At 39.6% G+C, this 12,728-nt stretch overlaps 4 protein-coding genes across 4 annotated transcripts; 2 read left to right on the top strand and 2 right to left on the bottom strand.

Moving 5' to 3' along the window:
• The first annotated feature begins 436 nt into the window (after positions 1-436).
• Positions 437-2,090, top strand: LOC109538464 (prostaglandin reductase 1). The gene is made up of 7 exons (XM_048661436.1): positions 437-693; positions 747-849; positions 906-1,088; positions 1,147-1,265; positions 1,452-1,606; positions 1,659-1,764; positions 1,818-2,090. Exons 1-7 carry the CDS (start codon positions 588-590, stop codon positions 2,045-2,047), a joined length of 1,002 nt encoding a protein of 333 aa, XP_048517393.1. The 5' UTR covers positions 437-587; the 3' UTR covers positions 2,048-2,090.
• Positions 2,050-5,380, bottom strand: LOC109538462 (polyamine-modulated factor 1-binding protein 1). Its single transcript, XM_019905706.2, has 6 exons — positions 5,182-5,380; positions 4,991-5,109; positions 4,036-4,907; positions 3,502-3,706; positions 2,810-3,376; positions 2,050-2,747 (listed from the first exon to the last, which is right to left on the bottom strand). Exons 1-6 carry the CDS (start codon positions 5,225-5,227, stop codon positions 2,610-2,612), a joined length of 1,947 nt encoding a protein of 648 aa, XP_019761265.2. The 5' UTR covers positions 5,228-5,380; the 3' UTR covers positions 2,050-2,609.
• A 410-nt stretch (positions 5,381-5,790) lies between these two features.
• LOC109538465 (charged multivesicular body protein 2a) lies at positions 5,791-7,353 on the bottom strand (the record flags this gene model as incomplete). The annotated part of the gene is given in 5 exon segments (XM_019905708.2): positions 5,791-6,156; positions 6,549-6,682; positions 6,736-6,901; positions 6,954-7,098; positions 7,180-7,353. Coding segments are annotated over 5 exon segments (711 nt in total). The 3' UTR covers positions 5,791-6,058.
• Positions 7,354-7,640: 287 nt separating this feature from the next.
• On the top strand, positions 7,641-12,134 carry LOC109538461 (mediator of RNA polymerase II transcription subunit 25). Its single transcript, XM_048661428.1, has 16 exons — positions 7,641-7,967; positions 8,030-8,200; positions 8,256-8,475; positions 8,530-8,675; positions 8,732-8,961; positions 9,017-9,091; positions 9,155-9,334; positions 9,389-9,513; positions 9,575-9,744; positions 9,806-9,968; positions 10,032-10,211; positions 10,266-10,449; positions 10,727-10,915; positions 10,969-11,228; positions 11,281-11,397; positions 11,855-12,134. The coding sequence occupies exons 1-16, from the start codon at positions 7,852-7,854 to the stop codon at positions 11,999-12,001; spliced, it is 2,673 nt and encodes an 890-aa protein (XP_048517385.1). The 5' UTR covers positions 7,641-7,851; the 3' UTR covers positions 12,002-12,134.
• The last annotated feature ends 594 nt before the right edge of the window (positions 12,135-12,728 follow it).

Genomic DNA, 12,728 nt, shown 5'->3' with positions numbered 1-12,728 from the left:
TAAACTGCTTAATTTTGAAAAAAAGTTAAAACTGCCATTTGTACAACTTTTTGCGTTGAATCCAATAAACTAGCACTCATTATCATAGTCAACTTGATTTACGAGATAAAAAATAAACTTGTGGCTTTGTATGTTTTTCTCCTTTTGTTGCCGTAAAACTTCAAAAGAAGATAAAAATGTGTAGTAGGCTATGGAAACAAGAACTATATTATCACACAAAGCACTGAAAAGGCTAGAAATCAACACTTTTTTAATTATCATATAATTCGTAAACTGCTTAAATTAGAAAAAAAGTTAAAATTGTCTTTGGTAGCCTTTTTGCGTTGAATTCAATAAACTAGCACTCGTTTATATATTATAAAAAGTTATCACTCGAAAAATATCAGACACAAAAAACCCGTAAAACTAGTTTATAACGAGCCAACAGAACATTCAATTACATGCTACTTGGACAAACAAACGATAAAAGCCAAAAATCTGCAACTCATTCCTGATAATTCCAACTATTGCTCACAATTGGCAATTTAATCCAGTTGCCGCTCATATTAGCATCAAGATTAATATCACAGCTTGTCGAGTCCATCGTCATGGTGGTCGCAAAAAAATACGTTTTGGTAAATCGCAGCGAGGGCTTTCCGCAATCCAGCGACTTTAAGCTGGTAGAAGAAACGCTACCCGAATTGAAGGAGAATGGTAAGTCCCAAAAACTTCGCAAAATTTCCAGTATTCTAGTCATTCGTTTGTAGAATATCTGGCTGAAGCAGTTTTCTTAAGTGTAGACCCTTATATGAGGGCATACATGCCAAGCTTGGAGCCAAACACCACAATGATCGGTTCTCAAGTAGCCAAGTAAGCATAGACATAAAATATGGGGGCTTTTAGCTGTACCACTGGCTGCTTTGCAGAATAGTGGAGAGCAAAAATCCTGACTTTCCTGTGGGAAAATATGTTGTGGGCGGGTTCGGTTTGAGGTCGCACACTATTGCCACTGCGGAGACTAAATCTGAGCTGGGTTTCAAGACGTTCCTGCTGCCTCATTTTAATAATTTACCCCTCTCGTTGGCTCTGGGCGTATTGGGCATGCCAGGGCAAGTAAAACGTCGTTCACTCCTCTATAAGCAACATCAGTGATATTAAAAATTTCAGAAACACTGCATATTTTGGTCTTTTGGAGGTGTGCCAGCCAAAACCGGAGGATACTGTAGTGGTTTCAGCCGCAGCAGGCGCTGTTGGAAGCATTGTAGGCCAGATCGCCAAAATCAAAGGTTTAAAACCACATCAATGCTAAATTTCCTTCAATAATTTAAAAATCAAAATGATAATAATCAATAAATTTTAATTGATAAATAGAGACAATAATTGACTGAAGCCCAGGAATTGATTTTGATTTGGAATTGAAACACAGTCAGGAAAGTATGTAGAATGAATAATTAAAAAACAAACCTATCTAGGCTGCACAGTGATCGGCATAGCCGGTTCCAACGAGAAAGGAAAATGGCTCACTGAAGAGCTGGGATTCGACTATTTTATAAACTACAAAACCCAAAATGTTGAGGAGGAATTGAGGAAAGCGGCCCCTAAAGGAGTGGATTGCTACTTTGATAATGTAACTAACTTAGCCCGTACTTTGCCAACGCAAGTATCCATATCCCTTACAGGTTGGAGGCGATATTAGCGTAACGGTCATCAACCAAATGAAGCCGTTTGGAAGGGTGGCCATCTGCGGAGACATCTCAAGCTATAATGCTACGGAGCCTGCAAAAAGTAACTCATTCCCCACCTGATTGACAACTTGTTGAAAATTCAATTTTTTCTAGTAATTTCCCCCATTCGCTCCATCCTGTTCAACGAGCTAAAAGTGCAAGGATTCCGGGTAAGCAGCTGGAACGAGCGATGGCTTGAAGGCATCCACAAAAACCTAAGATGGATCATCGACGGTAAACTCAAGTACCGAGAAACAATCACCGAGGGATTCGACAATATTTTCAAAGCATTTACGGAAATGCTACAAGGCGGTAATATAGGAAAAGCGATTGTAAAAGTCTAGAGCAATTTACAAGTATCCATTTGAATAAATTACTTGAAAAATTTATTTAGTCAAACCATAAAAACTACAAATTACTTAACCTTAGAACAAGCTGTGAACAACCATGCGAGACAACTAAAAACAAAAATAGAAGTAATTGCTTTAAATAAGTAACTAGGAAATATAGAAAAGTGGAAAACATGTATAAAAACAAACCTAAAGCTAAACATTTTACAACTATCGTATAGTTCGTCAAACTTGCGCGATTATAACATTATATATAAGTAAAAAAATCAATCAGACCCGCTATTTAATACGAATAAGTTAAACAAAAATAAATAATCCATTAGCATGCTTTGGCAACGTATTTCAAATATTTTTTGGCAAATTGCAGACTTTGTAATACCTACGCAGAATGAATGTACATTTGGAAGACCAGCAGTAAAATAGTGCAAAAACTGTCTAAACCAAAGCTGGTTCAAACGCTTGCTAGTGTTCTTAAAACTTTACCATTAATTCCAGATATGTGTGCATGTCTCCAGATAACCAACAACCAATTCCAATTAAGATTCGGCAAAGAATCCTAATTTCTCTCTCTAAAAGGCGAGCCTCGAAACGGCGATCCTCTGCTAGGACTTTCAATAATGGACCGATTGGGACTCCCCATGTTTTCTTTATCCAAGACAGCAATCTTGTACTTTTTCAACTTCTGCTCTTCAAACTGCCGAAAAAAAAACCAGATTAACCATCACAACGTCTGCTCTAAAAAACCCTGCCACAAACCTTATTTTTATACGACTTGTTCTCATTTTCCAAAATCTCCTTTTCCTTCTTAAGCGCCTCGTAGGCTTCCTCTATTTTACTCAATCGATCCAACTGATCAGTCAACTCGATAACTCTGGACTTATTATTGCGGTTTTCAACTTCCACATGCTCGAAATCCTGCAATAAGGCATCGTATTTCCCGCTTATTTCAATGTACTTCTTCCTGGTCGACAACGCTTCCTTGGCCTCTTCTTCAAAATTCTCCGACTTGACTTTGTAGTAGGCGCACTTATCAGTTAAGGCCTCATTCTGCTCTTCCAACTCGATTAGTTTCTCCTCAATTTTCTCAATAATCTGATTTTTCACCTTCATTGAATCAATAGTTGCTTTATTTTCCAGCTTTAAAATGTCGTTCTCGGTCGTAAGAGATTCTTGTTGAAATTTTAGCGATTGGACCAGTTTTTCAAAGCCGCTGGGATAAGAATTTTCAATCATCTTTACCAGTGAGTTCATTAGCGTTATTATTTCGAGAAGATCATTCACGCTGGCCAATATTTCATTTTTAATTGCTTGCTCTTGTTCCGTCTAAACAAAGAAAATGCTCATTAGGTGAGAAGAATTCTTTGATTTTATTTCGGGAATTCAATGCTCTCATTTGGTCTAGTTGAGCACAGAATGATTGAAAAATGCCCTAAACCCTACGCACGAACCTTTTTCTTGTAATCCTTGATCTCATTTGCGTACTGGTCCACTTTGGTCATTAAGTCTTCTTTCGCCTGCGTAATGGATTTTTCATTTAGTTTAACAGACGATTCGTACTGCATTTCCAGGTCTTCGTACATTTTTTTAGCTTCGTGCAGTTCATTGGTCAATTGAAAGTGTTTACTTTCATAGTCAATCAGTTTCTGTTCGCAGCTGGAAATATACGCACTATTTTATGATGATCGATCACTTAAGGACAGATAATTAAAAGGAAAATAGGCGAGAAGATCAAAGAAAACTGCAAAAGTTTAGCAACGAAAACAGCTACTAAAGATTCTGCACAAATACGACGGTAGTCAACAACACAGTTATATAAAATCTAAAAAAACACCCGAGTTGAAAACGAACTTGTAAAAGCATTTCTATTACCACAAACACTGTAAAGAAGCGGGTTTTTCTTCCTGCCACATTTCCCCAGAAAGTATCCAAAGCAAATAAATACAGCCGCAAAAACTATCAGACGCAACAATGTGAATACTTACCCGGTCAATTCTTCTTTCAGTTGTTCAACGTCCCTATCAGAATCAAACAGCCGCCTCTTCAGGACTTCAATGGTGAGCTGAGAATTGCAAATGGTAATCTGATACGCTTTAACTTCCACATTCAGCTTCTTGACATCGGCATCTTGTTCCTTTAGTTTTTTAGTTAAATCATCGATTTTTCCTTGAAGCTCCTCTTGTTGACATGTAGATTTTTCCAGCGATTCCAGCTTGCTTTGAACTTCCTGGTGTTTTTGATGAAGAGCCTCGTACTCCCGGCGGGTTTCCTCCAAGGATTTCTTAATTTCTTGTTTCTCAATTTCGCACTCAATGATGCTGTACTCGCTGATGGCCTGGCACTCCTTTAAAATGGCATCGGATTCCGATTCTTTCGTCTGCATCTTGTGTTTCCACGTTTCTTCAACTTCCTGCAGTTTGGCTTTTAGATCTTCCTCAGAGATTTCCTTCAGGTTCTTCATTTGGATCTCGTAGTCCAAAATAACTTGCCCGATTTGAAATTTATGCGCCTTCTTGAGCTCCTCGATTTCAGTCTCCAGTCGCTTCTGAATGTCCTTCATCTGAATCTCGGCGTCTTCTTCTTGCTTCTGAAGCCGGTTGAGTGTCTGAAGCATTTCGAATTCAAGATTTTGCAGTTCGTTTTGATGCTCCCGCTGCAGTTGCTCCTTTTCCAACGTCAACTTCTCCAAACATTGCTTACACTGCTCAAGTTCCATGGTTAATTTATGAAGGTATTTCGTCTTGGACTCGCACTCGGCTGATTTCTCTTGGAGAGCTTCGAGGTCATTTTTGAATAGATTATTTCCCCTGATTTTCGTGACGGAACCCGGAGTTTTTGGTTTTTTTATTATGGTTGGCTGAAATAGCAAAAAATAATTGAATTTTTTCAGTTTGTACTGTGATAGAATGTAGGTTGTACACCCAAAACTGCCCCACTTACTGTTTTAAAAGTTGCAGGTACACTCTTAACTGAGCCTATTTCTGAAGTCGTAGGGCTTCGCAGCCCGGTCGAGCTGGGAGTCTTCTTCAGCACTTTATCTTGTGCGGGCTTGGAATTTCCTGCAACAGAAATGGAAAATGAGTTTCGGACCACAAACGACTTAAAGTGGGGCTTAAACGGTGGATTCTTACCATTAACGTCATTGAAACGGATGATTTTGGCTTTGCTGAACGACATTCTGGACTAGACAACAACTAACACTAATTAACGAAGTCCGACAACAACAAAAAAAAGACTTTTACAAGTATAGAACTACAACTTTTCATTAATTAAACGCTACTTTCTACAATCGCCCGCCTAATTTCGACCGTTGAAAAACATGCTCATTTGACAAGCATAACAAAGAATGAATTGTCCAAGGTTGCCAGTTCTTGAACGTTTTTTCTGACTCTAACATGTTTGTTTGGGGATGCCTACCGGATATCTCATGTGTTTCCTCACTTGCACTCATGAGTATTCATAACAATAAACTGCGATGAGGGAGCGTCGTCTATGTGAAAATCCCCAAACTAAGACATTGTCAAAGTCAGTTCTGAGATATTTGTCAAGTTTCGAGATAAGTCGTTTGTAGAATTTGATTTAAAATTCTAACACAAATTGGTGATTTTTTTGGATAAGAAAAATTCCATTCCACTCTTAAATAATTCCAAAATGTTCCAAAGAAACAAGGTAATCAACTTAACTGTCAAAACAATTGCTATTTGATGGAATATACCTACATACAGAGACAACTACATATGAACACTTGAATTTGAAGTAGTAACATTTATTAAATATATCTGTAGAAATAACCTAAACATAATATTTATATTGTCCGCTGAGGACAGAATGATTCAGCCAGCCTCAAATTGTAAGCTCGTTAAGCGAAAATTTGAAAAAAATCAATATCAGTACATTTGCTGTTTTCAATGGTCTTCTGAACATCCAAACAGACATACTTTATATAACAAATTTATTATCAGTATTTCAATAATTGTTAAAATAATAATCCTTAAACTAAAGTCTACATCACTCTCTTCGTAAGTTGTCAAGTCGGGCTTGAAGATCGGCATCCGCATCAGACAATCCACCATTTCCAGCAGCTGCACCACCACCACCACCGCCACCTGAAAATTGTAATTATTTAAAATATTTTCCGTCGGTTAACTGAACTTTATTCTTGAGTTTGATGGTCATTAGTTTAAATATGTATTGAAGTGTGCATATTTTCTGCAATAAGTTCTTGCTCCTTTCGCATGCACTTCGTTCCAATCCATATATGGTCAGTTTTTAGACGACAGATCAAAAGAAATCGAAGTATAGTCGGGGCGGTCTACGGGGGCATTGAAAACATGTAGATATACATTTTATGAAAATTCGCTGGAAACATTGGAAGTGGCATCTCATTTAACGGAAACACTTTTGCGCCCTTAAATATGTCTTGTCCTTTGCCATTTTCATTGACTGACTGATTCATATTTTAATCCATAACAAGACTTAATTAGTTAAATTTACTTGCCTGCTACTGCAGCAGCAGCTGCAGGCTGTTTGCTCCCGGCTGCAGGTAAAACTCCCGCAGTTTGAGGCAATCCAGACAACGTGTCATTAAGCTGCAAGCCTAGTTCGTCTAATACTTGATTGACAATCGCATCACTGGAAAGCAGGAAATAAATCAGTGCGTTTCAATAACAACAAAGGGGAAATACCTTTCCTCCTCATCATCATCGCCCTCCATGGCGTCATCAATTGCATCGTTCATGACTTCTTCTTTCATGTCCATTATCTCGGACTGTTTCTCAAACTCTTGCAATATTCTTTGAATCTGCGGCAGGTTTAATTGGCGATTCATACTGGCCATTGCACGCGTCACTCCTGCATTTTAGAATGATGAGGACTGGAAAATTGCAAAGTGCAGTGATGTTACCTTTCATGGCTTGCGCCATTGCATTCTGTGATCGCAGGGTTTGGATTTTAAGCGACACTGCCTGGATGTTGGCTTTCATCAGCATGAATTTCTTGCAATATCGCCTTGTTCTCACTAAATCTCTGGCCATTATTTTCACTGCATCCTGGAAAAATGATTTGGATAGTTAACGTTAACAAGGCTTCATCAGGGCATAGCCCCAACTGCTCAGCGATTGAGTATATACCATCTGCCCCTCCTTAGCCAGTTTTTTAATGTCGTTAATTATCTTCTTTTCTTGCTGTTCCATCTTTTGTTTTTCACGGTCTAAATCTCTGACTGCCTTGTTGAGGGCTCTCTGGTTTTTACGCAGCAACTCCTCAGGGGTTAGTTTTTTGCCAAAAAGCCACTCCATCGTGAGCAGGAATGTGTCGAAAGTGATGGACACAAATGGACTTTATCAGACTTGAAGCAATTCAATATTTGTTTATTACTTGTAATGAGTCACTGACTCATTTCCAAAAAAAACACTTTGTGGTTGTCAGTTTGATGCATCGAATGTCAGAAACACAAAATATCCCCCCGGGGGTATGTGCTGTGGTCAGAAGTGTAAGGCGGCGGTGCCACATTTTGCGTCCGTAATGCCGGTTGTAATACCCAGCGAGGGCTACCGACGCCTCGTACCCACAACCGCAGAATTCTTAAATCCTCTGCCAAAATGATAGTCGTGGCATCCCTGTCTGTCAAGGTTGGTTAAGTCAAAACATGTGGTTGTGTTGTGTTTGGAGAAATCAGTGTTGAGAAGCTTTTTATATATTCTTCCTGTAAGAAGGTCAACTAATTTGTACTGCGGTGTGTTTTTCTCAAATAAACGGACTCTTTGCGCCATTGATCATATTAATAGAGTTCCACCAACAAAATGGTTGTCTATGATCACGTTGTGCAGGCAGATGTAATTTTCTTGATTGAGGCAACTGCAGTTAATGGGGCTTACATTGCAGATCTCAAGACTAACTACATCATACCTTCTCTGGAGTGAGTAGCTTTTTTGCATTCTATCTTTACCATTTGACCTCATTGATTATCAACCTCTGCAGATACTTTAACCAGGGCAGCATAGATGACAATACCCTGTTTGCCGAGATTTCATACTGCTTTTATGGCATTGTTACCTACCAAGCTGCCGACTGTTTGCCCAGCTTGACCACTGATAGCTTTGGACCATTTTCCACACCCGCCAAAGTATTGAGTGCAATTGAAAAACTTGAGTAAGTCCTTGATTGTTTCACTGCATTTCTCATGCAAAGGAATGATTCTCCACAGGTTGATTGGGGGCAAAGGAGAGTCGCATGCCAACATCGCGGAAGGTTTGGCAACTGCATTGTGCTGCTTTGAGGAACTGCAGACCAAGCGGGATCCGAATACGGTTATTCAGAAGCACTGCATCCTGATATGCAATTCTCCCCCCTACTCTATTCCTGTTTTTGAATGCCAGGCCTATTCAAGCAAAAGTGCTGAAGAACTCGCGACAATTTTGATGGAGGTATCCATGCAACCATCCTATTAAAAGCCCAAGAAAATATTATTGGTGTTTCAGAAAAATATCAATTTGTCCATTATATCGCCAAGAAAGACATTTCCACTGTACAAATTATTTGAAAAGGCTGGAGGTGATCTGTCTTCATCGCAGACGAAGAACTACGCAAAAGATCCTAGACATTTGGTACTGCTCAAAGGATATAGGTGGATTATTTCAGAGTTTGATGCGATATGAAACCAACCATGTTTGTATAATTTAGCTTAAAAGAGAGGCCAGTGAGTCCACCGACAGGCAATGTACAGAACAACGCGTCGCAGCTCGTTCCTGGTGCCCTGCCGGTTACATCTATGCCCAGTCCATTACCTGGAAACGACAGTCCCATACATAACACCCAGTTGGGCACCCCGCAAAACCCCAACATGATGGGAAATAATTCTCCCACAGTGGGCCAAAGCCCAGTGTACAGATCGCCAAATCACCCACCGCAAGGTAAACGCCTTTCATACAATTGGGAATTGTTCGAGTATCGTATATTATTCTATAGGAAGGATTATGCAAGGCAATCAGATCGGATCCATTGGCATGCAAGGCATGCCAGCTCCTCCTGGCTATCCTACTGGTAAGTATTCGCCATGGTTTTACCTCAACTTACACGCTCTTATCACCGAAAATAATTATACAGGTGCCAGACCAGGGTGGCAAATGCCGCCTCCGGGACATCAGCAGCCCAGGCCGTACATGCAAGTGAATGCGCCCAATCAGCAAGCCAATCCGAGCACTGGAGGTAGTGCGTTACTGGCGCAATTGAACCAACCACCTTCGATGCCAACTGGCAATGTTAATGTTAATCAGTTTGGTCAAAGTGAGTGATTTTTGTAGTCAAAGCAGCTAAAACTAGCATGATTCTGTTTTGCAGTTAATGTGAACACGAAAATTTTAAACCAACCAAACATTCAGACTTCGAAGGCTCAGAATTCCACCATGCAAACTTCCATGCCTCAGTCGTCCCAAAATAGCCAAATTCACCCGTCGCAGGCACAGGTTGGAGACGAGTTTTTTTTTATCGAAGCCTGTTTCAATGCATTGAGCATTGTTTTTTCAGGGTAGCCAGCCTCCTACCCAGCAGATCACTAATAGGGACCGACCTACCATTTGGCAGGGGTTGTTGGAATGGAACGAGAAGCCCAAGAACGCTAACGTAGAGAACCAAAAAATCTCCAAACAGGTTCCTTGCCAAGTGACGTGCAATACTAAAGATGGTGAACCCGAATTGTAAGTTTGTCGAATGGATCTAAGTCTTTGCCATTTATTAAATCCGATCGTTTCATTATAGAAAGGCTGATGCTTGGCCTCCGAAGCTAATAATGCAGATAATGCCTAAGCAACTAATTGGAAACATTGGAGGTTCCTACTTAAAGAATTCCACCTCTGTGCTCTTCCACCCGACTCAGTGCGAGGCTTTAGATTCTCTCACTCGTATTATGAATTCCGGATTTGTAAGTAGAGCCTTGAACACGCCTATATTTTCAATATGCGCTAATACCTGCTCCAAATCTCAGGCGGGCTGCGTGCACTTTACTAGTAATCCAAATCCTGCCGCCTGTGATATCAAAGTGCTAATTTTGTTGTACACTGCTGATAAAAAAGCATATCTGGGATTCATTCCGAATGACCAGGGTGCTTTCGTGGAACGACTTCGGGCAGTTATTCAACAGCAGAAGTCAAATAACATCAGAATCGTGAGTAGTACAGACATTGCTAGATAGGCATTATGATTAATCGGGGTTGTTTAGGGGGCATCTGGTCCTCCAATGAACCCCCAAGCCGGCGGTCAAATGCCGATGGCAGCAGGGCAACAAATCGGCGGCAACAATTCGAATACTTCTCAAAGTGCACAGCAGCAGGGGCTTATGATGTCTCAGACCAACACTCATTCAATGGGTGGTGGACAGATTACTCAAAATCTGGCCACTCAAGGTAGGTATTGCGATATTTTTTATTGTATATACTTTCCTGACTGTGTTTCAATTCCACATCAAATTCTGCTGCTTTAAGCCTTGGCATACATTTCTGCAAATGCATGAAAAGGCGTAAAGCAGCAACAATGCTACACATAAAAACTGATGATGGTGGAAAAATACTCCGAAACGTATTTTGATTGATAAATAGAGACAACAAATGACTGAAACTCAGGAATGAATTCGATTTGGATATTTTTAATTTAAAAGTTAAATCCTCTACTGATTTGTCGCAGGACAAGGGCCAAATCTTGGGCAGCCCGGAAGCGGCTTGGGTCAGCCAGGCCCATCGCTCGGACAAGCGGGACAGTCAGGACAATCTGCATCCGCAATAGGATCTAGTGGTAGTGGAATGGGCCAGATAGGCGGACAACCAGGCCAGGCCCCAATCGGTGGAATGATGGGACAAAGCGTGGGCCAACCAGGTAACGGTATGGTGGAAAACCTGTTGCAAGTTACTACAATTTTTTCCGTTCAGGCCCGAATCAGCAGCAGAATATGCAACAAGGCATGATCGGGCAACCAGTGCAACGGGGCCCATTCGAGAACCAATTGCAGGTGGAACGCCAGCAAAACCTGGAAAAGATCAATAAGCTGAAGCAAACTCTGGAGGCTGCCCAACAGCAGGAACAACAGTATAAAACGCAATTGGAGCGCATCAGTCATATGAAGACGACGCATCTTCAGGAGGCTCTCCAGCAGGCGCAACATGCAGAAATGCAATATAAAATAATGGAAGTAAGTGCGAACATTTGTTTTTTTCCTTTCGGAACTGATGTTTTTCTTGTAGCAAAGAATGGCTGCTCAAGGCAACCCACAAGTACCTCAACCCAATAACCCTCAACAACAGCGCATGATTAGGCCCGTGATGAACAATAACCCCGGCTTAAGACATCTTTTGCAACAGGTAAGTTCCAAGGAAAACGTTGCTCCTCGGTAGAACTAATACACGGTGATCTAAACTACATTTTCGGAACTATTTAACGTAGATACCCGGAATTTGGGGTTGTTTTAGTCAAGTTAGGGTAGTCAAGTGAGTCTTTTGCATTTGTCGGCGTAGATTTTAGAGTTGAATTGATTTATTTTGCTTCTTTCTTCCAGGGCTTTGAGGTAAATGAAAATAATGCATGTTTTGAATGCCAGCGATTTTGTACACAAAAAGTGTTTTAGGCGAAAGCTACGTTAAGCAGAAAATAAGAACGTTAGTTCAAAGCCATTAAATTCGGATTAATTTAGTAAAACTCATTTGTTTGCCTAATAGTAATTGTTAGTGAATACTTCAAACGCGTCGTACAAAGGAAAAATATGAATTTGTTTTGAGTTGTGTTTTCTGTCATACAATGCAATTTTTCTGCAATTTTCAGCAACCGCAATATAGGCAGCAAATGATAAATATGCAACAAATGGGAAACAATGCTAGGGGGCAAATGGGACAACAAATGGCCAATTCCCAAGGCGGTCAACCCAATCAATTTGATGACGTATCCAATTTTGATTTTAACATGATGTAACTTTAGAATAAGGACAACTTTTATTTAGTTTTAATAATTTTTATTTAAAAAAATATACATCAGTGTATAGCTAGATTCTGTCTGTATCTATTTTTACTGATTTTAGCATTATTTTTAAATTGTATATACTTCCCTGGCTGTGTTTCAATTCCAAATCAAATTCATTCCTGGGCTTCAGTCATTTATTGTCTCTATTTATCAATCAAAATATGTTTCGGTGTATTTTTCCACCATCATCAGTTTTTCTAATATAACAGATAGTTAAAAAAAATTGTCATCAATTTAAAAAACAATCACAGTTCAACAGCCTCATCATATCACACATTAAAATACATCACAATTGCAATACTTTAGAACATTCTAAAATTAATTAGGCCTAACAGGTAATTAGTCAGGACAATCAAATTTGGGATAAGACTAGAATTCTTCGTTCATATACTTAAATATTTTTACTTACATGTGTGGCGTTGTTGCTGCTTTAAGCCTTGGCATGCATTTGGAGTATTAATTTTGTCCATTATCGGACACAAAACGAATGAAATACTGTTTATATTGATTTCTTTTACTTTCAGCTATTTTTTTTGTATTCTGAGGATATTATTTTTGGTTTGCAAAATTCTTCAATATACCTAGTGTTAGTTAATATTTTATGTTTATTTCATTTAATTAATGTATGATATACTGAGCTAAGATTGTCGGTATCCGATCTGAAATTCATAGCATTGTT

This window comes from Dendroctonus ponderosae, unplaced genomic scaffold (assembly GCF_020466585.1).
Source record: "Dendroctonus ponderosae isolate FM_Combo_2020 unplaced genomic scaffold, Dpon_F_20191213v2 Dpon_F_20191213_1, whole genome shotgun sequence".
Taxonomy (NCBI): Eukaryota; Metazoa; Arthropoda; class Insecta; order Coleoptera; family Curculionidae; genus Dendroctonus; species Dendroctonus ponderosae.
The sequence above is the reverse complement of the archived record's forward strand: the minus strand, read 5'-3'. Positions and strand labels throughout refer to the sequence as shown.